The sequence below is a fragment of the Rhinopithecus roxellana genome, chromosome 12 (assembly GCF_007565055.1).
Source record: "Rhinopithecus roxellana isolate Shanxi Qingling chromosome 12, ASM756505v1, whole genome shotgun sequence".
In the NCBI taxonomy this organism is placed as follows: domain Eukaryota; kingdom Metazoa; phylum Chordata; class Mammalia; order Primates; family Cercopithecidae; genus Rhinopithecus; species Rhinopithecus roxellana.
Genome location: NC_044560.1, coordinates 91,164,757 through 91,190,361, shown reverse-complemented (window position 1 = coordinate 91,190,361; position 25,605 = coordinate 91,164,757). Strand labels below are relative to the sequence as shown.

At 44.8% G+C, this 25,605-nt stretch overlaps 1 protein-coding gene across 2 annotated transcripts; it reads left to right on the top strand.

Annotated features, from left to right (window-relative positions):
• Positions 1-1,330: 1,330 nt before the first annotated feature.
• PPT1 (palmitoyl-protein thioesterase 1) lies at positions 1,331-25,583 on the top strand. Of its 2 annotated transcripts, XM_010354213.2 has the most exons (9): positions 1,331-1,662; positions 6,564-6,673; positions 6,899-7,026; positions 7,983-8,053; positions 9,847-9,949; positions 17,682-17,772; positions 19,495-19,593; positions 21,225-21,296; positions 24,124-25,583. In XM_010354213.2, exons 1-9 carry the CDS (start codon positions 1,539-1,541, stop codon positions 24,244-24,246), a joined length of 921 nt encoding a protein of 306 aa, XP_010352515.1. In that variant the 5' UTR covers positions 1,331-1,538; the 3' UTR covers positions 24,247-25,583. The 2 variants fall into 2 exon arrangements, with proteins under 2 accessions (XP_010352515.1, XP_010352516.1); XM_010354214.2 differs by lacking the exon at positions 21,225-21,296 and having other exon boundaries at positions 1,350-1,662.
• Positions 25,584-25,605: the final 22 nt, after the last annotated feature.

Below are 25,605 nucleotides of genomic sequence, written 5' to 3'. Positions count from 1 at the left end.
TATGTAAATTTACCTCATTTTTCTTTTTTGAGAGAGACGAAAAAAAAACAACAACCCCCTGTTGGCCAGGGGATAGTGCAATGGCAAGATCACAGCTCAATGCAGCCTTGAACTCCTGGGCTCAAGTGATCCTCCCACCTCAGCCTCCCTAGTAGCTAGGATTGATTACAGGCACATACCACTACCCCCGGCTAATTAAAAAAAAATTTTTTTTTTCTTTTTTTGGGGGTGGAGATAGGGTCTTGCTATGTTGCCTGGGCTGTATTCACTTTTTATTTATTTATTTATTTTGAGACAGAGTTTCGCTCTTGTTGCCCAGGCTGGAGTACAATGGCACTATCTCAGCTCACCACGACGTCTGCCTCCCGGGTTCAAGCAATTCTCCTGCCTCAGCCTCCTGAGTAGCCGGGATTACAGGCATGCACCACCATGCCCGGCTAATTTTGTATTTTTAGTAGAGACGGGATTTCTCCATATTGGTCAGGCTGGTCTCGAACTCCCGACCTCAGGTGATCTGCCCACCTCGGCCTCCCAAAGTGCTGGGATTATAGGCGTGATCCACCGCTCCCGGCCCTATACTCACTTTTTATAAAACTGGCCTCATATTATTCCATTGTATAGTGGATACACTCTAATTTCTTTACAAATTCTTTACACTATTTTTTTGATGTTTTGTTGAAAAAACTTGAGCAGAGAACTGAGATTATGAAGGTGGACTGAGGGATGAATCTGGCAATAGAGCATAAAATGGATTAAAGAGGAGAGAATGGAAAAGGAAATGATTGATGAGAGACCCTTGAAATAATCCAGCTGAGATTAGGCCAGTTAGTGGCCACGGGTTTTCCCCTCACTCTCATGCATCCAACATATGCTTTCGTCCGTCTTGAAGTCCCGACATTTCTAGAAAACACAGTTGTCTTTCTCCTCTCTGCCTTAGCTCATCTCAGTCCTTCTGAATTTCATTTTTGCTTGTTGAAATCCTACTTCTTCAATATCCAGAAGAAACCCCACACCCTGACATGATTGGTCCTGGCTGGAAATTGTCCCTCCGCTTTCTTCCTTCCTTTGTGCATGTTTCTTCCAAAGGCAGTACAGGGCAGTGGTGAAGAGCAACGACTTTGGACCCACCAATTTGCTATCTCTGTGACCTTGGGCACCTTACTCAGTGCCAGTTCTCCGTGCCTCAGTGCCCTCCCCTGTCAGAGGGGGAGGAGTGCATACAGCGTTGTTACGAGGAGCGAATCAGTTAAAGTTTGTAAGAATAGTGCCTGATAGCATCTGATTAGCGCTGAATAAATGTTAGCAATTGTTTTGATTCACCGCAGAGGGCGGTCTACGAGAGCGCGGAGCCCCACTCGGCCAGCGGGGCCTGGCGGGGGACCTGTCACGCTGAAAGTTCCAGGGTAGGGCCACCGCCCATCAGGCTGCGCATCCGTTTGGGATGCGCAGGTTGCAGTCTGTTGCCGGCGGCGCCACGCCCAGGCGGGCGGAGCGCGGTTCCCGGAGTCTCGAGCCCGCGGTCATGTGACACAGTGAAGATGGCGTCGCCCAGCTGCCTGTGGCTCTTGGCTGTCGCTCTTCTGCCATGGACCTGCGCTGCCCGGGCGTTGCATCATCTGGACCCGCCGGCGCCGCTGCCGTTGGTGATCTGGCATGGGATGGGTGAGTGAATGAGAAATTGAAAAGGGTTTGGCGATTCTCTCTCCTCCTAGCCTCGGTTCGCATCTGCAAAATACGGGTGTAGAGGGCGAGGACCTGGTCCCACACAGCTCGCGGCTGCCTCGACATTTTAGGATTTGAAGGATCTGCATTGGAAAGAGAGAAGGGGAAGGAGCCGTCCTTTGATGAGCTCAAAGAGAGCCGCTCGCGGTGTTGAGGTTTTACATGCTGTCCTTGATTAATCCCTACAGTAGTGGCGTCAGGATGCGGCATCTCGCACTTGATCAGGCTAGGTGAGCTGCGGCTGGCTACATGACTGGAGCATCTACCCTTTTATTTATTCCTTCACACATTGAACAGAGATTTGTTAGGCACCTACAGTTCATTTACAAGTTGAGTAATCCTTATCTGAAATGCTTGAGACTGAGAAGTATTTCGGATTTTAAAAAAATATTTGCATATATACAACAAGATATCTTGGGGATTGGACCCAAGGAAATTCATTTATTTTTCGTATACACCTTAAGTTAATTTTTTTGTTTGTTTGTTTGTTTGTTTTTTGAGACGGAGTCTCACTCTGTCGCCCAGGCTGGAGTGCAGTGGCCGGATCTCAGCTCACTGCAAGCTCCGCTTCCCGGGTTTACGCCATTCTCCTGCCTCAGCCTCCCGAGTAGCTGGGACTACAGGCGCCCACCACCTCGCCCGGCTAGTTTTTTGTATTTTTTTTTTTAGTAGAGACGGGGTTTCACCGTGTTAGGCAGGATGGTCTCGATCTCCTGACCTCGTGATCCGCCCGTCTCGGCCTCCCAAAGTGCTGGGATTACAGGCTTGAGCCACCGCGCCAGGCCTGCTGGAAGTTAATTTTATGCAATATTTCAAATAATTTTGTGCAACCCGTCACATGAGGTCAGGCGTGGAAATTTCCAATTGTGGCATTATGTCTGCACTGAAAAACTTTCAGATTTTGGATTTCGCATTTTCGGATTAGGATGCTCAACCTATATTAATTTAACACAGTTATTGAGCACCTACTAGGTGCTGAGGATACAGTAGGGAACTAAACAGACTAAATTCTTTGTTCTTTTGGAACCTACTCTCCAGTAGAAGGAGCAGATTATAAAGAAATTAATAAGTAAAACCTAACATATCAAATGGTGATAAGTGCAATGGAGAAAAGTATAGTAGGGTGTAGGATAAAGACTGGAAGTGGGGGCTTGCACTTTTAATAAAGCAAAGTTGGGAAAGAGTTCATTTAAAAAGTGACATCTGAATACAAAACTGAGGTGGATGAGGACAGTTGCCATTTGGCTATCTGGTAGAAGGAACAGTAAATGGGAAAGCCCTGATGCGGAAGTATGTCTGGTGTGTTCAACAGACAGCATTCAGATCAGTGTGGCTGGAAATGAGTGAGCAAGGGGAAGAAGTTAGGAGTTTAGTTTGGAAGGGAGGGGCAGTTACAAAAGTTGTTGGGTCTAGTAAGACTAATGCAGGGACTTTGGCTAGAGTGTCATGGGGAACTTTGTGACCAGATGAGTGACATGATCTGACACATTTTTAAAGAATCACTTTAGTTGCTGTATTGAGAATAGATTGTAGGGGTTCATGGATAGTCACAGGGAGACAGGTTAGGAAACTATTGCAATAATTTAAACAAGAGATGATGATGGCTTGAAACTGTAGAGTAACAATAGAGGTGTTGAGAAGTGGTCAAAGTTTGGATAGATTTTGAAGGTGGATTGCTAAGAGATCAGACTTGGAATAAGAGAGAAAGAAAGGAGCCAAAGATGACTCCACAGGTTTTGGCCTGGACAGTTGGAAGGGTGAAGTTTTCATTTTACCAAGATGGGGAAGCCTGTAGGACAAGCTGACTTAGGGTGGGGGAAAGATCAAGAGTCTGCTTTTGGGCTTGCTAAACTCGAAATCCTCATGAGACATCCAGGAGTTGTTGTGGAGGCATGGAGCATGGAGTCTAGGACAGAGATACCGGCTGGAGATTTAAGTAGGGAGTCTTCGGCATACAGCCAGTAGTTAAAGGCCTGGTGAGATCACCTAGGAAATGAGTGTACACAGAGGACTGAGCCCTGAGGTACTCCATTCCCTTTGGAGGTGGAGGAAATGAGGAGAAACTAGCAAAGGAGACTGTATCCGAACAACCAGTGAAGTGGAGGGGTCAGGAAAGCTCAGTGTCCCTGACGCCAAGTGAAGAAAGTGTTTCAGGAGGAAGGGCATGATCAACTGCATCAAATGTTGATAGGTCCTGAGTAACTGTATCAAATGTTAATGGGTCAAGGAAGATAAAGATGACAACTGATTATTGGATTTAGCAATATGAAGATGACTAATCTTGATAAAAGCAGTTTTGGGAGAGTGGTGACAGTGAGAGCTTCATTGGGATGGGTTACAGAAAAATATTCAGAGTAATTAGAGTCAGCAAATACAAACACTTTCAAGGTTCTGCACCAGGCCCTGGGGCTACTACTGTGGGGTCAAAAGAGGACACAAGTTAGGAGCTTTGTGTTTTCCCAGAGCTCACAGTCAGTTGCAGGGGAGGCAGAGGCAGTTAAGTAACCTACAATTACAGCTCAGTGTGGAGAACGTTGTTTTCAAAGAAATAAAAAGAATAGACGATTCTCTAGGCAATAGCCTTTTCTTCTTCTAAAATTGGTGCTTAAGCTTTCTTGCAGGTTGAAAATGGAATGAGTAAGTTGGAAATGGGAAATGATCTCACTCCATTTCTCCTACTCAGTAGCCAGTTTGCTTCCTGTTCCTAGTTCTGGTTCCTTGAAATAAAAGAAACAAGTCTGGGATTAGGACAAGATGAAGAGGCTCCTGAAGTACAAATTTAAGGAGGCACTCACTCTGAAATTCAGGGCCAGCACTTACATAAACCTGAGAATGAGTGCCTCCTTAAATTTTGTGCCCTAGAGCAGGGGTCCCCAACTCCCTGGTCGGGTCTGTGACCTGTTAGGAACTAGGCCACACAGCAGGAGGTGAGTGAGCCTGGAGCCTCACCGCCATGAGCTCTACCTCCTGTCAGATCAGCAGTGGCATTAGATTCTCATAGGAGCTCAAATCCTGTTGTGAACTGTGCATGTGAGGGATCTGGGTTGCGTGCTCCTTATGAGAAAATAACGAATGCCTGATAATCTGAGGTGGAACAGTTTGAAAAATTGTCTTCCACGAAACTGGTCCCTGGTGCCAAAAAGGTTAAGGACCGCTGTCCTAGATGCTTCATTTGCCTCACCCTAGTCCTGGCCCTGAAGAGAAAACTTTGCATCTCTTCACCCCAAATATCCCTTGTGATAGGGGAAGGGAATGTGTACCTGTGCTTATTTTTCATTTGTAAATATGGTGTCTTAATTATCCTATATGAGCTTTTTGGGTTTTTGGAGACAGGGTCTCATTTTGTTGCCCAAACTGGTCTCAAACTCTTGGCCTCAAGCAACCCTCCTGCCTCGTCTTACCAAAGCGCTGGGATGATAGGTATGAGCCACCATGCTTGGCCCATATGGAATTTTTTTTTTTTTTTTTGAGATGGAGCCTTGCCCTGTTGCCCAGGCTGGAGTGCAGTGGCATGATCTTGGCTCACTGAAACCTCCACCCTTCAGGTTCAAGCGATTCTTCTGCCTCAGCCCCCCAAGTTGCTGGGACTACAGACACGCGCCTCCACACCCAGCCAATTTTCGTATTTTTAATAGAGATGGGGTTTCACCATGTTGCCCAGGCTGGTCTCGAGCTCCTGACCTCATGATCCACCCACCTCGGCCTCCCAAAGTGCTAGGATTACAGACGTGAGCCACGACACCCAGCTCCTGTATGGACTTTTGAAGCTTGTTATTACTTGATGAACAGGAGCTAAGCAAAAAATGTTCTTTCTTCTATTTTTTAAAATTGAGGTAAAAATTCATATACAGCTAACCATTTTAAATTGTGCAATTCAGTGGCATTTAGTGTATTTGCAACGTTGTGCAACTAACACTTCTCTCTTTTTCAACGCCCCAGGAAAACACACATAGCCATTAAGCAATCACTCCCTGTTCTCCCCTCCTACTACTTCTTGATAATCTCCAACTTAGTTTTCTGTATATCAGTGGATTTGCCTATTCTTTTTGATCATATAAAAGGAATCATGCATTCTCTGACCTTTTGAGTCTGGCTTGTTTCACTTAGTGTAATGTTTTTGAGGTTCATTCAAGTTGTAGCATGTGTCAGCACTTTGTTCCTTTTTATAACTGAGTAATATTCCATTGTGTGAATGTACCACATTTTGTTCAGTCATTCATTGATGGACTTCTGGATGGTTTCTCCCTTTTGACTATTACAAATATTGCTGCTGTTAACATCTATATGCAAGCTTCTGTATAGACGTGTGTTTTTATTTCTTTTGGGTGTATAACTAGGAGTTGAATTGCTGAGTCATTTAGTAATTGTATGTTTAACTTTTTGAGAAAGCACCAAACTATTTTTCACAGTGGCTGCTTATTACATTCCCACCAGCAATGTCCAAGGGATCCCGTTTTTCTACATCCTTGACAATACTTGTTGGTTTCTATTAAAAAGTATTATTAAAGACATCCTAGTCTGTGCGAAATGGTGTCTCATTGTGGTTTTGGTTTGCATTTCACATGCTTTTCACATGCTAGTTGTTAGACATTTGTATATCTTCTTTGGAAAAATGTCTGTTTAATTCCTTTTCCTGTTTTTAAATTAGGTTGTCCTTGAGTTATAAATTCCTAGTATATTCTGGATATTAAGCCCTTATTGGATAAATGTTTTGCAAATATTTTCTTCCATTCTGTACATTGTTTTCACATTCTTGATAATGCTCTTTGAGGCCTCAAAGTTTTTAAACAATAAATAATGTTTTGACTTATGAGTTTCCATCATTGTTTTTTGTTGGCTAGGAGACAGCTGTTGCAATCCCTTAAGCATGGGTGCTATTAAAAAAATGGTTGAGAAGAAAATACCTGGAATTTACGTCTTATCTTTAGAGATTGGGAAGACCTTGATGGAGGTAAGGCGCTTCACAGCTGTTCCTTTGAGGAGTTGCTGGCTGCTTTTATAGCATATACTGTTGAAATGCTTTGCCTTGTGTTTTTAGCAGCAAATCATACAATGATACTTTTACCCTTGAGTGGCTCGTGTGAGGATACCAACCTAAACGAGTTTACCTCTTAGAGAAGATGTCAGTGGTTGTTTTCAGTCCCATCCTGTCACTTGTCTCTGGCTTCTTTTTTAGGACGTGGAAAACAGCTTCTTCTTGAATGTCAATTCCCAAGTAACAACAGTGTGTCAGACACTTGCTAAGGATCCTAAACTGCAGCAAGGCTACAATGCTATGGGATTCTCCCAGGGAGGCCAATTTCTGTAAGTTCGTTTTGGTTACAGTGTACCACTTATATGGAATTGATTTTTTTTTTCTTTTATTCAGATAAATCCACTCCTCCAATTCAAGATTGTCACCTATCTTGGAAGGGAAATTTCCTAAAATGTTCCTGTGTATGAAGCTTTATGGAACTTAATTTCTTTTCTTTTTTTTTTTTTTTTTTTTTTTTGAGACGGAGTCTCGCTCTGTCGCCCAGGCTGGAGTGCAGTGGCCAGATCTCAGCTCACTGCAAGCTCCGCCTCCCGGGTTTACGCCATTCTCCTGCCTCAGCCTCCCGAGTAGCTGAGACTACAGGCGCCCGCCACCTCGCCTGGCTAGTTTTTTGTATTTTTTAGTAGAGACGGGGTTTCACCGGGTTAGCCAGGATGGTCTCGATCTCCTGACCTCGTGATCCGCCCATCTCGGCCTCCCAAAGTGCTGGGATTACAGGCTTGAGCCACCGCGCCCGGCCATTTCTTTTTTCTTTTTTGAGACGGAGTTTTGCTCTTGTTGCCTAGGCCGTAGTGCAGTGGTGCGATCTTGGCTCACTGCAACCTCCACGTCCTAGGTTCAAGTGATTCTCCTGCCTCAGCCTCCCGAGTAACTGGGACTACAGGTGCTCACCACCATATCTAGCTAATTTTTTGTATTTTTAGTTGAGATGGGGTTTCACCTTATTGTCTAGGCTGGTCTCAAACTCCTGACCTCAAGTGATCCACCCACCTTGGCCTCCCAAAGTGCTAGAATTACAGGTGTGAGCCACCGTGCCCGGCCAGAGCTTAATTTATTTTCTATGAAAGTTGAAAAAAAGATTTGCATTCGCCTATATCAGAGGAAAATCCTGAAACTCTGTGGGTTTGGGGAACCACAGAGGATGACTAGCTTAATCTGTGATGCCGATTGTGGATGATACATTTCCATCTGACAGTCAGAGCTAAAACTCCCTTTTATTCCATAGGAGGGCAGTGGCTCAGAGATGCCCTTCACCTCCCATGGTCAATCTGATCTCAGTTGGGGGACAACATCAAGGTAACTTTGCCTCTTTGCTTTCTTTTTTCTCTGTTCTAACCCACATGACCACGTGATTTAAAAAAAATCTAGGAACTGTATTTGCACAAGACATCAGCCATCCTTGCAAAATCCTGTTTCTCTAGCTTTTAGCAAACTAGCCAGCATTGCTGGAGACATAGGAAGAGACTTAGGATTCCAGAGGCCTGCATCACTAGGTTGACATCTACTTCTCTCCAATTTCGTTGACACAATTGCATGGAAGTGAGATGGTTATAGCCACGTGGCAGGTGGTGGTTGAGGAGTTAGGAAAATCGAGTGACCTTTCCTGTTCTCTGACTTGGTGATATCCTCTTGAATTTAGGCTTAGGCAAAGAATAGTGTGTAAGCTCTTTTGTCTTTAAATTTAAACCATTTGAGAAATAGCAGGTTTTCTGTTTAGACAGAATTCCATACTTTTGGGGAAGGATGTGTCTTTAGAATGGAATTTCATCTCTGTTGTGATGGGTATAGCTGTTAGCTGGTATATGTGGGAGCAGAATGATTCTCCATATAATCAGGAAACCTGGACTCACCCAATTAACTATTAGTCATAGGCAAGTAATTTGGTATCTTAGGTTCCACTCACAGAGGAAACCAAAATATGGTCCTGCCTGTCTTATAGGAATTTTTCAGAGGATAAAGTGAAATAATAGGTAGGAAAACACTTTTTAAAAGTATAAGGATTATACAAACACAAGTTGGTAAAAACAGCTTTATTATTCAGTCAACAAATATTTATTGAAAACCTACTATAGGCCAGGAACAAGACAGACAAGGTCCTTGCGTTCATGAAATATATATCTATACACACACACAAGCATGTGCACATACATACACATACATACATAGACATATGCACATATATACACACATACATAGACGTATATATACACATATATGCACTTATATACACACATATATATATACACATATATATGTACACAATAAAATAGAGGATAGCCGGGCATGAGGTGGTGTATACCTATAGTCCCTGCTACTTGGGAGGTTGAGGCTGGAGGATCATTTGAAGCCAGGAGTTCGAGGCACTGTGGCGTGCTATAATGGTGCCTGTGAATAGCCATTGCACTTTAGTCTGGGCAACATAGCAAGACCCAATCTCTTGGAAAACAACAAGAACAATAGGATACCGTGTGAAGGACACACTAGTGGTTGTAGCACTTAAAGGAGTGGGCTTTGGGGCCAAACTGCCTGTGTCTGATCCTGGCTTATCCCTTATTGTCTAACCTTGGACAAGGTATTTAACCTCTCAGTTTTACAGTTTTCTATCTGTGATATGGGGAAAATAATGATATCTACTCCACAGGGTGGTTGTGAGGATTACATTAATTATTGCCAATATTTTGCACAGAACTATTCGTGGCACTCAAAACAGTGTTATTGATGAGGATGCTAAGGATGAAGTATAAATGGGGGAGGGGAAGGAAATGGGGATGGGTACTATTTGAGGTAAGCTGGTCAGATATGACTTGCCTAGGACCAAGACCTGAGAGCTGAAAACGAGTCCAGCCATGTGATGCAGCACATCCTCCAGGGATGAGCAGGTACAAAGATCCTTAGGCGGGAAGGAGTGTAAGCAGCACCAGGAGGAAGCTGGTGATGGTATTAGTTCTCTGCCCTTTATTTTCATGAGGAACAAGTGAATGAGATCAGAGTTTGGTCCTGTTCGTTTTGTTCCTCACAGTGCCTTGTGCATAGTGGGTATTGGATACATGATTACTGAAGGAATGAATATTTGTCATCTACCTCTGTAGGTGTTTTTGGACTCCCTCGATGCCCAGGAGAGAGCTCTCACATCTGTGACTTCATCAGAAAAACACTGAATGCTGGGGCATACTCCAAAGTTGTTCAGGAACGGTATGTATGGTTAGCTGAAAAGATTACACACGTGTCACTGTGTGAAAATACCATGCTGACTTTCATGCTCACAGTGATTCCAGCAGTAGTTCCTTATGACATTCAAATGAGATCTTTTTTTTTTTTTTGAAACAGAGTTTCGCTCTTGTTGCCCAGGCTGGAGTGCAGTGGTGTGATCTTGGCTCACCGCAGCCTCCACCTCCCGGGTTCAAGCAAGTCTCCTGCCTCAGCCTCCAAGTAATTGGGGTTGCAGGCATGTGCTACCACGCCCGGCTAATTTTGTATTTTCAGAAGAGACAGGATTTCTCCATGTTGGTCAGGCTGGTCTCCAACTCCCGACCTAAGGTGATCCACCCACCTTGGCCTCCCAAAGTGCTGGGATTACAGGCGTGAGCCACCGCGCCCAGACTTCAAATGAAATCTTTTTGTACCATCTGCTCAATTTCATTGTAAACCTAAACTTGCTCCAAAAAGTCTATTAATTAAAAAACAAAGAAAGACAAACAAGGGCATTTTTCTATGTAAGAAGAATGTAATTATAACAGAATAAATTTCCATCTTTAAAAAACAAACAGAAAGCCTTTAGAAAGTACTAAGCTCAAGGAATTATTGCTAGTATTTAGAGGACAGATTGTTTATATTGATAGCTACTCCCTACATCACTGTCCCTGACTACTCAAATGTATTTGGGTATTTAGCATGGCCAGCCTGGCACGATGGCTCACACTTGTAACCCCAACTCTTTGAGAGGCCAAGGCAGGAGGATTGCTTGAAGCCAGAAGTTCAAGACCAGTCTGAGCAACATAGTGAGACTGCTGTCTCTATTAAAATCCATTAAAAAAAAAAAAAAAAAAAGATGCAGAATTACTTTTGTAGTGTGTGCTTGTTCATTTGTTTCCAAACTTAATTGTATATCAGAACCACAGGGAAATTCATTAAAAATGGATTCCCGGGGTCTATCCTTAGAAGTTGTAGGCCGGGCATGGTGGCTCATGCCTGTAATCCCAGCACTTTGGGAGGCAGAGGTGGGTGGATCACGAGGTCAGGAGTTTGAGACCAGCCTGACCAACATGGTGAAACCCTGTCTCTACTAAAAATACAAAAATTAGCTGAGCACGGTGGTGCGTGTAATCTCAGCTACTCAGGAGGCTGAGGCAGGAGAATCGCTTAACCCAGGAGGCGGAGCTTGCAGTGAGCATTGCACTCTAGCCTGGGCGACAGAGGGAGACTCTGTCTCAAAAAAAAACAGAAGTTGCGATGGTAGGTCTGATGTACTCTAGATGATAGCTGGAGTTTGGGATCCACTAACATCCTGTGGGTTTTCCAAGTGTCTCATTCTTGTCAAATAACAACTTTTTATTACAGTATATTGTTGAAGCCATTTTCCAAGATACAGCCTTGTGACTAACTCATGTTGGAACAACCTACAGCAAGCTGTCTTTTCTCTTCCCACTCATTGGCTACACAAATAGCCACAAAGCTGTTTTGGGTCAACAGTACCACCTGATGGTTTTTATAGAAAACTAAGATACTCTGTACCTCTGTCTCCTTTTTTTAACCTCATGCTACACCAAGCTTTCCCCTTTGCCTGGTTTGATTGGCTGTGGCTAATCACAACTTAATTATTTATATTCTACATATTCTTTGCTCTCATGGATTTGCATGGTATTTAGACTTCATTCTTCCTCCTTTACTCTTGATTCTCACTCTTGCCCAGTTGCCTCCAAAAAGCCTATACTTTTCTTTCTTTGTGTGAACCAAAACAACTCTTGGCAATCAGAATTCTGTTAGTGATGCTAAGTGAGCAGTCCATCGGGGGTGACAAGTGACATGTAAATACTGTTTAAGGTGGGGTGCGGTGGCTCATGCCTGTTATCCCAGCACTTTGGGAGGCCTTGGTAGGCAGATCACTTGAGGCCTGGAGTTCGAGACCAGCCTGGCCAACATGGCGAAACTCCATCTCTACTAAAAATACAAAAATTAGCCAGGTGTGGTGGCGCACACCTGTAGTCTTAGCTGCTCCGGAGGCTGAGGCTAGAGAATTGCTTGCACCCAGGAGGCGGAGGTTGCAGTGAGCTGAGATCGCGCCACTGCACCCCAGCCTAGGTGACAGAGTGAGACTCTGTCTCAAAAAATAAAAATAAAAGATACTGATTAAAAGCAGTAGATTGATGTGTTTATCTTCCCTTCCTCCTTAAATTTTAATGAAGTGGTAGCAGAAGAATAAAAAGTGATAAACCCACAAGAGCAGAGAGAACAGGGAGAAAGGAGGTAAGAGACCATAAAAAATGCCGACATGTTTTTGAAAGCAAGCAAGCAGATGAATGAATGTGAGAACTGTTTTAGCAGAGCAGATGGTAAAGGCTTAAAGTAACAAGGAGAAATCATTTTGTCTTTGTGATACTGTCCTAGGTTGCCCCTGGTATTAGGGAAGATTAATTCTGGTTGCAAGAAGGAAACCATATCAAGCCAAAGTAAATTTTAAAAGAAAGTAATACTCTGTTGGTGCCTAAGGCCTCACAGGGCCTGGAATCAAGAATTGGGAGCCACAAGGAGCCAGGGTATTCTCTCTCCATTGCCATTGTTGCTTCTCTCTCTGTGTCGCTGCTTCTTCTCTCCATGCAGACCAGCTTCCCCTGCCACCCACATGATGGAAGGTGGCCTTGCACAGCTTCCAAATGTTTAATCTTCTGTTAGGAGATTGTCTCAGTCTGAGGCTAGAATCTCTCTGTCCCGATTCAGATTCTTCGGGAAGGGACCATGCCACGGCTCAGGTCAGGTGTCCACCTCTGCTCTCATTAACTGTGGCCAGAGAAGTGGAACCGTGCATACTCCCCATACCCACCTCCCTGTAAACCAGTAGGCGGGGCAGGAAGAGTGCAAGAGTGGGGCTTAGGCAGAGACCCCAAAAGAGGTTTTCCACATTCTTCAGATAACTTAACCTTAGCAAAGCAAACGTGATATCCTAATCCGCACAGTAACTGGTGAGGAAGCCCCCGGCTTGGCATGATAAGGGCAACGAGGAATGGTGTAACAGTTCTGGCTCTCCTTCCTGGATGTAAAATCTACCCTCTAGTTCCCTTTTGCCTTCCCAGGTGCTTTCAGCCCTTCCTAGCCTTCTCCTTCCTCCAGTTTGCTCTCTGCCATCCCCTGTCCCATGCTGTACCCTCCTACCCCTACACTCCCTGCCACAATGAATACTTCAGTGTTGCCCTGGCCTCGGCCTTGGCCTCCATCTTCCCCTGTTCCAGCTCAGGGGAAGCTAGAGCTTTACATATCCTGTTTAATTTTCATAGCAACTTGCCCTCCCCAGGTCTGCTCTGGGCCCTGCTCCCAGTTTGCACCTCACCCGCAGTGGATCTCAGAGTTCTTTCCCCCAATTGTCCAGTTTTCCCCATGTCTTTGTCCTCAGCTGGTGAACTTGCAACTTTGTTTTCTGGAAATATTGAGGCATCTACTCAGGCTGTCTCAGAGACTTTTCCACCATTCAGAAAAGTTAAGAGAGTAATGTACCAAACTACAGGCATACCTCAGAGATACTGAGGATTCGGTTCTAGACCACCACGGTAAAGCAAATACCGCAATACAGCAAGTCACACAAATTTACTGGTTTCCCAGTGCATATAAAAGCTATGTTTACACTATACTGAAGTCTGTTAAGTGTGCAGTAGCATTATGCCTAAAAAAAGTACATGCCTTAATTAGAAAATACTTTAATGCTAAAAAATGCTAATGGTCATTTGAGTCTTCAGCAAGTTATCTTTTTGCTGGTGGAGGGTCTTGCCTGGATGTTGATGGCTGCTGACTGATCAGGGTGGTGGTTGCTGAAGGTGGGGGTGGCTGTGTTAATTTCTTAAAGTGAGACAATGATGAACTTTGTATCAATTGACTCTTCCTTTCATGAAAGATTTCTTTGTAGCCTACGATGCTATTTGGTAGCATTTTGGCCACAGTAGAACATATTTCAGAACTGGACTCAATCCTCAAACCCTGCCACTGCTTTTATGAAAGCTTATGTAATATTTATTCTAAATCCTTTGTTGTCATTTCATCAGTGTTCATAGCATCTTCACCAGGAGTAGATTCCATCTCAAGAAGCCACTTTTTTGCTCATCCGTAAGAAGGAATTCCTTATCCTTGTATGAGATTGCAGCAATTCAGTCACATTGTCAGGTTCCACTTCTAATTCTAGTTCTCTTGCTATTTCCACATCTGCAGTTACTTCCTTCATTGAAGCTTGAATCCCTCAACCACTCATGAGGGTTGGAATCAACTTTTAAACTCCTGTTACTATTGATATTTTGACCTCTTCCTGTGAATCATGAATTTTTGTTTGTTTTTGAGACAGAGTCTCACTCTGTCACCCAAGTTGGAGTGCAGTGGTGCCATTACAGCTCACTGCAACCCGGCCTCAACCTCCCAGGCTCAAGCGATCCTCACACCTCAGCCTCCTGAGCAGCTGGGACTACAAGTGTGAGCCACTACACCCCACTAATTTTTTAATTTTTTTGTAGAGATGGGATCTTGTTTATGTTGTCCAGGCTAGTCTCAAACTCCTGGGCTCTACTGATGTTCCCTCCTCACCCTCCCAAAGTGAACGGTACCCAGCCCGTTAATGTTCTTAATGGCATCTAGAATGATACATCATTTCCATCAGGTCTCCCATTTACTTTGCCCAGATGCATCAAAGGAATCACTGTCTATGCAGCTACAACCTTGTAAATGTATTTCTTAAATAATAAGACTTGAAAGTTGAAATAGGCCGGGCGCGGTGGCTCAAGCCTGTAATCCCAGCACTTTGGGAGGCCGAGACGGGCGGATCACGAGGTCAGGAGATCGAGACCATCCTGGCTAATACGGTGAAACCCTGTCTCTACTTAAAAATACAAAAAACTAGCCGGGCGACGAGGCGGGCGCCTGTAGTCCCAGCTACTCGGGAGGCTGAGGCAGGAGAATGGCGTAAACCCGGGAGGCGGAGCTTGCAGTGAGCTGAGATCCGGCCACTGCACTCCAGCCTGGGTGGCAGAGCAAGACTCCGTCTCAAAAAAAAAAAAAAAAAAAGAAAGTCCTAGATGGCATCTTCTTCCAATGTAAGACTGTTTCATCTACACTGAAAATTCGTTGTTTACGGTCACCACCTTCATTAAGGATCTCAGCTAGATCTCCTGGATAACTTACTGCAGCTTCTACGTCAGCACTTGCTGCCCCATCTTGCACTCATATTATAGAGATGGTTTCTTTCCTTGAACCTTATAAACCAACCTCTGCTAGCTTCACACTTTTTTTTTTCTGCAGCTTCCTCACCTCTCTCAGCCTTCATTGAATTGAAGAGAGTTAGGACGTTGCTCTGGATTAGGCTTTGGCTTAAGGGAGTGTTGTGGCTGGTTTGATCTTCTATCCAGACCACTCACATTTTCTCCGTATCTGCAATAAGACTGTTTTGCTTCCTTATTATTTGTGTGTTCACTGAAGTAACACTTCTAATTTTCCTCAAGAACTTTTTTTTTGGTGCATTCTATAAATGTTCAGAGTTCTAAACCTTTAAAAGGTTTCCAATACATGTATAAACACATTCTAGAATGTCACTCTGACTGTTGCTTTCTTTTTTTTTTTTTTTTTTTTGAGGCGGAGTCTCGCTGTCTCCCGGGCTGGAGTCCAGTGACCGGATCTCGGCTCACTGCAAGCTCCGCCTCCCGGGTTTAGGCCATTCTCCTGCCTCAGCCTCCCCAGTAGCTGGGACTACAGGCGCCGCCACCACGCCCGGCTAGTTTTTTGTATTTTTTAGTAGAGACAGGGTTTCACCGTGTTAGCCAGGATGGTCTCGATCTCCTGACCTCGTGATCCGCCCGTCTCGACCTCCCAAAGTGCTGGGATTACAGGCTTGAGCCACCGCGCCCAGCCGACTGTTGCTTTCTTTAACTTCAGTCTCATCTGCTCCTGGGAGGGAGAGCTCCATCTCCGACGTAGCGGCTCCGTTGGGCTTCACGCCATCCTGCTCCACTGAGTGGGGTTTTCAGGACCACTCTCTCTGGGCAGCTCTTCCACTCTGGCTGGGGAGCTTATGTTGTAGACATTTGTATTTCTCTCCCTGCGAAGCCGGGGTAGAGTTTTTTCGAATTTCCCCATGTGAGGCCTTGTGGTAACAGTGCCCGTTTTGAGGAGGCTGGAAGGGAAGGGAAAGTGGAGAGAGATTGGAAAGAAAGTATAAAGAGTCCCCTTTGCTCCAGTTCCCATCAAGTTCCTCATCTCCGTCTGAAACCACCTCAGCCTGGACCTTATTGTCTATATCACTATCAGGCTTTTGGTCAAAGCCATTCAACAAGTCTTTAGAAAGTTCCAAGCTTTCTCACATTTTCCTGTCTTCTGAGGCCTCCAAACTGTGCCAACCTCTGCCTGTTCCCCAGTTCCAAAGTCGCTTCCACATTTTTGGGTAACTTTTCAGTAGCATCCCACTCTGCTGATACTTATTTACTGTGTTAGTCTGTTTTCACGCTATTGATAAAGACATACCCGAGACTGGGCAAATAGAGGTTTATAGTGGACGTACAGTTCCTTGTGGCTGGGGAACCTCACAATCATGGCAGAAGGTGAAAGGCACATCTCACATGACAGCAGACAAAAGAGCAGAGTGTGGGCAGGGAAACTCCCCTCTTAATTTTATTTTTTATTTGTTATTTTTTTGAGATGGAATCTTGCTCTGTCTCCCAGGCTAGAGTGCAATGGTGTGATCTTGGCTCACTGCAACCTCTGCTTCCCAGGTTCAAGCGATTCTCCCTCCCTCACCCTCCCGAGTAGCTGGGATTACAGGCACCTGTCACCATGCCTGGCTAATTTTTGTATTTTTAGTAGAGACGGGGTTTCCTCATGTTGGCCAGGTTGGTCTCAAACTCCTAACTTCAGGTGATCTGCCCGCCTTGGCCTCTCAGAGTGCTGGGATTATAGGCATGAGCCACGGAACCCGGCCCAGCTCCCCTCTTTGAAACCATCAGATCTCGTGAGACTTATTCACTATCAAGAGAACAGCACAGGAAAGACCCGCCCCTATAATTCAATCACCTCCCATGACATATGGGAATTGTGGGAGTTACAATTCAAGGTGAGATTTGGGTGAGGACACAGCCAAACTATATCAGCATGATAAGTACGACAAATCCCAGTGTCACAGGGGAAGCAAATATTGATGAGTCCTTTGCCTGAATCTTTTATAATTTCTGTACTATGCTGAATAGTCCTTGTCTCAACAAGGTGTCTTATTGACAAACTGTTTTATAGGTGCAAGTCTTGTCTTCTCTATTAAAGGGTAAGGCCTGGGACTTGAGGACTTTGGCCTTTTGTCCTTGTTTTTTGAGACGGAGTCTCACTCTGTCGCCCAGGCTGAAGTGCAGTGACGTGATCTCGGCTCACTACAACCTCTGCCGCCGGGGTTCAAGCAATTCTCCGACCTCAGCCTCCTGAGTAGCTGGGATTATAGGCGCCTGCCACCGTGCCCAGCTAATTTTTGTAGTTTTAGTATAGACGGGGTTTCACCATCTTGGCCAGGCTGGTCTTGAACTCCTGACCTCGTGATCCACCTGCCTCAGCCTCCCAAAGTGCTGGGATTACAGGCCTGAGCCACCGCTCCCAGCCGGCCTTTTGTCCTTTTAAAGTCTCTTGGTGGCCTTTGCACTGAGCATGCCCTAGGCATACTGACTGACCTGCAGCTTGATCACCTCATTCTTTTTTCTTCCTACAGCCTCGTGCAAGCCGAATACTGGCATGACCCCATAAAAGAGGATGTGTATCGCAACCACAGCATCTTCTTGGCAGATATAAATCAGGAGCGGGTAAGCACCCAAACCCTGTTCCCATAGATGTGCGTTCTTTTTCCTGTTTAGGTCCTCATAAACAAATCAGCGGCGACTGTTTATCCAAACTGTCCTGGGCAGATCCTAGGAAACAGAAGTTCTGTTTTTTTGGGAGGCAGTGCCTTTGAGATTCAGTTCCTTTTAGCAAGGTTGAAATTCAATTACCTTTCTTCCCTTAAGTTCTTTCCCTCTCCCAGTGTTGAAACACACAGGATGAGCTCAGTAGATTGCTGACTGGGCTAGGTGGAAATTCACAGCTGCTGTCTTAATGAGGGAAGCTTTCCTGATGGATCAGTTTGGGGGTGGATTTTTCTCTAGAGATTTACCTAGACAGGAGATACAGTAGGCACTGAGTATGTCCTAGACACAAACATGGTTTGGTAGGTTCTGGTAAACTAGATGGCTCAGTTTATATTGGACTCATCTGGAGAGTCTTGGATTTTTGTTTTTAAACAGAAAGTTTGAGGGGAAAAACAAACCAAACAAAAAACAACACAGAATAGAATAGCAGAACCACCCAGAATTTGCAGTTTCTTATTTTGTCTTGACTTTCTCTGACTAGAAGCCTCTCACCTATGTGATGGACACCTATGGAGTGTGGTGTAAATTCATAGTTGTACCTGTATGCCATGGTCGGTGGCATGTCAGTCAGATAGGAAGGCCAGGCGCGGTGTCTCATGCCTGTAATCCTAGCATTTTGGGAGGCCGAGGTGGGCAGATCACTTGAGATCAGGAGTTCGAGACCAGCCTGGCCGACACAGTGAAACCCCACCTCTACTAAAAATACAAAATTAGCTGGACGTGGTGGCGGCCACCTGTAATCCCAGCTACTCAGGAGGCTGAGGCAGGAGAATTGCTTGAACCCGGGAGGCAGAGGTTGCAGTGAGCTGAGATGGTGCCACTGCACTCCGGCCTGGGCGACAGAGCGAGACTCCATCTCAAAAAAAAAAAAAAAAGGCTGTATAAGCAATCCCATGACTGGGTATATACCCAAAGAAAAACAAATTGTCCTACCAAAAAGACACTTGCATTCGTGTTCATTGCAGCACTGTTCACCATAGCAAAGACATGAAACCAACCTAGGTGCCCATCAGCGGTGGACTGAATAAAGAAAATGTGGTACATATACACCATGGAATATTGCACAGTCATAAAAGAGAATGAAATCCTGTTCTTTGCAGCAACGTGGATGCAGCTGGAGGCCATTATCCTAAGCAAATGAACACAGAAACAGAAGACCAAATATCACATGCTCTCACTTATTATTAGGAGCTAAACATTGGGTACACGTGGATATAAAGATGGGAGCAATAGACACTAGAGACTCCAAAACCTGGGAGGGAGGGGCTAGGGCTGAAAAACTTCCTGTTGGGCTTCCTGTTGGGCACTGTGTTCACTATTTGGGTGAAAGGATCAACAGAACTCCAAACCTCAGCATCACACAATATACACTTGTAACAAAACTGTACATGTACCCCCCTGAATCTAAAATAAAATAAAGGTTTTTTTTGTTTTGTGTTTTAGAGAGAAAAAAAAAAAAGCTGTACAGGTATATCCTGGGCAGGAAGCTGGAAAACAGCCCATACCCATGGGAAGGAACATGGTGGCACAGGGTCAGGGAGACCAGAGAACTGGAAGGCTTTACTCCCCCTGCTGGTATCTGATGGTAATGACCTTAGGTGTTGCTGGCCTTTCTTTCAGGGTATCAATGAGTCCTACAAGAAAAACCTGATGGCCCTGAAGAAGTTTGTGATGGTGAAATTCCTCAATGATTCCATTGTGGACCCTGTAGATTCGGAGGTGAGACATTACTTAGGCCACATGCCAGGAGAGTAAATGGCATTAAAATAGGGCTGCCAGCCGGGCATAGTGGCTCATGCCTGTAATACCAGCACTCTGGGAGGCCAAGGCAGGCAGATCACCTGAGTTCAGGAGTTCAAGACCAGCCTGGCCAACTTGGTGAAACCCCCATTGCTACTCAAAATACAAAAAGAAATTAACCAGGCGTGGTGGCAGCCACCTGTAATCCCCGCTGCTTAGGAAGCTGAGGCAGGAGAATCGCTTGAACCCAGGAGGCAGAGCTTGCAGTGAGCCAAGATCGTGCCACTGCACTCCAGCCTGGTTGACAGAGTACGACTCTGTCTCAAAAAGAAAATAAAATGAAATTGAAATGAAATGAAATGAAAAAATACAGCTGCCTGCTGGGGGAAAAAACCTGCAGTCCCTTCCACCAACTTTTGTATAGAACAGTTCTTCACCTGAGGTCCATAAACGGGACACTGAAGATTGTAATCTACCCCCGAACCCCAAAATTCTATGCAAAATTATGTAATTGCATTCTCTGGGGAAGGGTCTATAATTTTAATCCATTTTCCAGAGACCAGAGACCCAAAAAGGGTTCAGAATCAGCAGCCCAAAATATATCAGTTCCTAAGCTTGGCCTCCAAGGTCTGCCGTGATCTGGCTTCACCCTGTTTTCCAGCCTGATCTTCCTTGTCTGCACGCTTCATACACTCTTGATCAAGCCATATTGTACTACTTGTGCTTTTTCTCTCGTATGCAAACTTTGTTCATGTTTTTCTGTCTCTAGAATGTACTTCCTTGGCTTCTCCACCTGACAGTTCCTATTCGTCTGTCAAGGCCAGGATGCCATCCCCCTTCCAAGCAGAATGTGATCCCTTTTGTAGATCATCAGCCTGTGTTAGGACACTCCTCACGTTACGTCACACCACCAGGGATTGGCCGATTGTGGCCCACAGGCCCAGTCCATCCTGCTCCCTGTTTTGGTGTTACCCACACGTGAAGAATGGTTTTTACATTTTTTAATGGTTGGGGGAAAGAATTTGACATATAAAGATTATGTAAAATTTATTTAGACATATAAAGTATTTTGACATATAAAGATTATGTAAAATTTAAATTCAGTGTCCTCATTGGAACAGTTTTACTTTTTACATACTGTCTGTGGCTGCTTTTGTTACAGTGGCAGCAGTGAGTAGTTGCAACCATATGGCCCTTAAAGCCTAAAATATTTTGTGTCTGGCCTTTACAAAAACATTTGCTGACCTCTGTGCTCAACAGTGAATTGTTTCTGTGCCTTGCAAGACTGGGAGGTTTTTGGAAACAGATGATATATTCATCCTTGAATGTCTAGAGCTCAGCCCAGGAATTTTTCACATTTATTGCTTAATAAATGTAGGAAGCAGAAATTCTGGGGAAGTGGAAAGCAGCCCCTCAGAAAGATTAACTCATCCCTCGGGCTCCACCCTTAAGAAGAGGCGACTCAGACGCACGCTGTCCATTTTTCCTTCTTGCTACAGCTTTATGATGTTCACTTTGTTGGCAGTTTTAGCTTCTAACCAGTCTCAAATCAGTTTGGCAGTATGTGCTGTGTGTCATATCTGACCTTGTTTCTTTTGCTGCTTCTGCAGTGGTTTGGATTTTACAGAAGTGGCCAAGCCAAGGAAACCATTCCCTTACAGGAGACCTCCCTGTACACACAGGTAACTGGCAGGGAATCTATCTTGGGAGGTTGTGCTGTCTTTTTCAGCTCCCAGTTTTTGAAGCTGCTAGGTTCTTTGGTGCTGGAGCCCTGCCCTGTACACCTCAGAGCACTAGGTACTCCTGAAACACCTGACTTACGTCCAATATGGGTGAAGCTTGTTAGGCTCTTGATTATTGCTGTAGCTTATCCGGCACTGTGTTACAGAAATTCACTACATCCTGAAACCTTATGGTTTCCAAGCAAGAACAAGAGAAACCTTATGTCTGATTCCTTTTTTTTGATAAAAAGGTTTTAAAACTAGCTGCCTTTGCTGAGGTGCATCTGCTACAAATCCAGGAAGCCTCCATGCATGATGAGGGGCATTCCTTTTTTTTTTTTTTTTTTTGAGACAGAGTCTTGCTCTGTCTCCCAGGCTGGAGTACAGTGGAGCAATCTTTGCTCACTGCAACCTCTGCCTCCCGGGTTCAAGCAGTTCTCCTGCCTCAGCCCCCTTAGTAGCTGGGATTACAGGTGTGTGCCACCACACCCGGCTAATTTTTGTAGTTTTAGGAGAGATGGGGTTTCGCCATGTTGGCCAGGCTGGTCTCGAACTCCTGACCTTAGGTGATCCACCTGTCTCGGCCTCCCAAAGTGCTGGGATTACAGGTGTGAGCCACTGTGCCTGGCCAAGGGACATTACTTTTAAACATTAATAGATGTGAAATCCTGTTTCTAAATTACACACTACAAGGGAAGCTCCTGCAGGAGACTGAGTGGCACTAGAGTTGTGAATTTTGTGTAGCAGTAGGTCCTGTATCTTAAGCAGAAGTTGCAGTAATTTACCACCTCCAGTTCTGGGGCCTTCTACACTTTAAAGATTTTTTCTTTTTTTTTTTTTTTTTTTTTTTTTTTTGAGGCGGAGTCTCGCTCTGTCGCCCGGTCTGGAGTGCAGTGGCCAGATCTCAGCTCACTGCAAGCTCCGCCTCCCGGGTTTACGCCATTCTCCTGCCTCAGGCTCCCGAGTAGCTGGGACTACAGGCGCCCGCCACCTCGCCCAGCTAGTTTCTGTATTTTTAGTAGAGACGGGGTTTCACCGTGTTAGCCAGGATGGTCTTGATCTCCTGACCTCGTGATCCGCCCGTCTCGGCCTCCCAAAGTGCTGGGATTACAGGCTTGAGCCACCGCGCCCGGCCAAGGATTTTTTCTTTTTTGAGACAAAGTCTTGCTTTGTCACCTAGGCTGGAGTGCAATGGTGTGATCTCAGCTCACTGCAAACTCCACTTCCTGGGTTCAAGCGATTCTCCTGCCTCAGCCTCACTAGTAGCTGGGATTACAGGCACACGCCACCATGTCTAATATTTTGTTTTTTTAGTAGAGACAGGGTTTCACCATGTTGGCCAGGCTGGTCTTGAACTCCTTACCTCAGGTGATCCACCTGCCTCAGCCTCCAAGAGTGTTGGGATTACAGGCGTGAGCCACCACGCCCAGCCCTAAGGATTTTATATTGGAGACAGACTCTCCAAAATGCGTAAGTACTACATCTGAACCAGTCACCTTCTACTAGAATTCCTCCATGTTATTTCAGAGGTCATTTGTCTCCTCTTGGCTTTTCTTTTGCACTGGGTGCCTCAACTTGAGTGGTGAGGTAAAAAGGGAAGCTAGAGTCTGATTTAAAAAAAAAAAAAGGCTTGAGAAATTACAGCTAAGAACTTCCCTATTGTGAAACTCAAAATAATGGTGGCCACGGCAGAAGCACCATTCTGGCACTGTCCTAACTGCTTATCTTCCCAACCAGGGGTTGTTCTCCAGCACCTAGGCTATGGGTAATGACATTTTCAACTCCAGAACATGGAAATGTCCAGGGTTTGTTACCTAAGGCTTGCGTATGGTTTTTTTGTTTTGGTTTTTGAGACGAAGTTTTGCTCTTGTTGCCCAGGCTGGAGTACAATGGTGTGATCTCAGCTCACCACAACCTCCACCTCCTGGGTTCAAGCGAATGCTCCTGTCTCAGCCTCCCAAGTAGCTGGGATTACAGGTGCCCACCACCATGCTCGGCTAATTTTTGTATTTTTATTAGAGATGAGGTTTCATCATATTGGTCAGGCTGGTCTTGAACTCCTGACCGCAGGTGATCCGCCTGCCTTGGCCACCCAAAGTGCTGGTATTACAGGCGTGAGCCACCGCGCCTGGCCTGGGTTGGATGTTTCTTAAGTTACCTAGCTAATGTTCTCCTGTCTTTGGCTCAGTCCCACTTACCTATGGCATGCTGAGGCAGTGTCGTCCATGGCTTGCCCACCTATAGGTAGTCCTCTGACTCTGAGAAGCTTTTCAAAAAGCAGAATCTAGAACTCTATATAGCGCAATCTCAATCGCATATACATTTTTAATACTTAGAAAAAACTGGGCGGGTGTGGTGGCTCACGCCTGTAATCCCAGCACTTTGGGAGGCCGAGGCGGGTTGATCACCTGAGGTCAGGAGATCGAGACCATCCTAACACGGTGAAACCCCATCTCTACTAAAAATACAAGAAATTACCTGGGCGTGGTGGCATACGCCTGTAATTCCAGCTACTCGCGAGGCGGAGGCAGGAGAATCGCTTGAACCCGGAAAGTGGAGGTTGCAGTGAGCCAAGATTGCGCCACTGCACTCCAACCTGGGCGACAGAGCAAGACTCCATCTCAAAAAGAAAAAAAAGAAAAGAAAGAAAAAAAAAACTACAAGGTATTCTTTTTGGCATTTTTGAAAATACACCTCATTTTGACAATATATCTCGAGTTAACATATTTACCATTTTACTCCAAAACTTCATTAAGCTTTTTGATTAATTATGGCTTTCCCTCTGCAGGACCGCCTGGGGCTAAAAGAAATGGACAATGCAGGACAGCTAGTGTTTCTGGCTACAGAAGGGGACCATCTTCAGTTGTCTGAAGAATGGTTTTATGCCCACATTATACCATTCCTTGGATGAAACCCGTACAGTTCACAATAGAGCTCAGGGAGCCCCTAACTCTTCCAAACCACATGGGAGACAGTTTCCTTCATGCCAAGCCTGAGCTCAGCTTGCAACTAATCCTTCTATCCTCATCTAACATGCCCTACTTGGAAAGATCTAAGATCTGAAGCTTATCCTTTGCCATCTTCTATTACCATATGGTGTTGAATGCAAGTTTAATTACCATGGCGATTGTTTTATAAACTTTTGATGTGGTCAAGCTCAGTTTTAGAAAGGGAGTCTGTTCCAGATCAGTGCCAGAACTGTGCCCAGGCCCAAAGGAGCCAACTAATTAAAGCAATGAGATAGATTCTGAGGGCAAATGTTTTTCCAAGATCTTGCCAGATTTCAAGCAAAGAGGTACCCAGGCCTGAGGTACTCACATAAATGCTTTGTTTTGCTGGTGATTTAACCAGTGCTTGGAAAAATCTTGCTTGGCTATTTCTGCATTTCTTAAGGCTGCCTTCTTCTCTGAATACGTTGCCCTCTGTGCTGTCATCTTAGTATTAGACAAATCCCACTGGCCTAGTCTTGCTTCTGTGGTACCCACTTTGTCTCCTCAGGCAGTGATGAATTAGTTGCTCTGTCACAAAAGGAGGGAAGTAGCATCCAATTAAGTTGCTTAAGAGAGGAAATGTACATCTTGTATAACTTAGGGAGTGAAGAAAATACAGGCACGAAAGTGAAAAGTGAGGCAGCTAGTTCTTCCTATTCCATTCTTGACCAACCTGCCCTTTCTTAATATGACTAGTGGTCTTGATGCTAGAGTCAACTTACTCTGTTGCTGGCTTTAGCAGAGAATAGGAGGAACCATATGAAAAGATCAGGCTTTCTGACTTCTATCCCCAAAACATATTTACCAGCATACTCCAAACTGTTTCTGATGGGTTCTGTGAGAAAAAGATTGTGTGCTCAAAAAGCCTGGAAAATACTACACACTCCCTTTCTCCTTCTGGAGATCAACCCACATTAGAGGGTCTGAGGACTCTGAGAATTCGTGTTACAGTAAACAAAACTAACAATCTACCATTTCCTACACTACTTGAGCATGGAAATCATAGTCCCCACTCTGTGAAAACTTAACGCTTTTTGGAAGACATTTCTGCAGAATGTCAGTTTGGAGAAATGATGAGCTACGCCTTGATGAAAGAACCGTGTTGGTGCTGCTAAAGTTTACCCATTATGGTTTTTCCTTTCTCTCTCTCAAGCCTTATTCTTCAACTAAAAGATGAGGATTAAGAGCAAGAAGTCGGGGGGATGTGAAAATAATTTTATGAGGTTGTCTAAAATAAAGAGTAGTTTCTTATCCTTGGTGTTTTCAGTATTTTTGACATT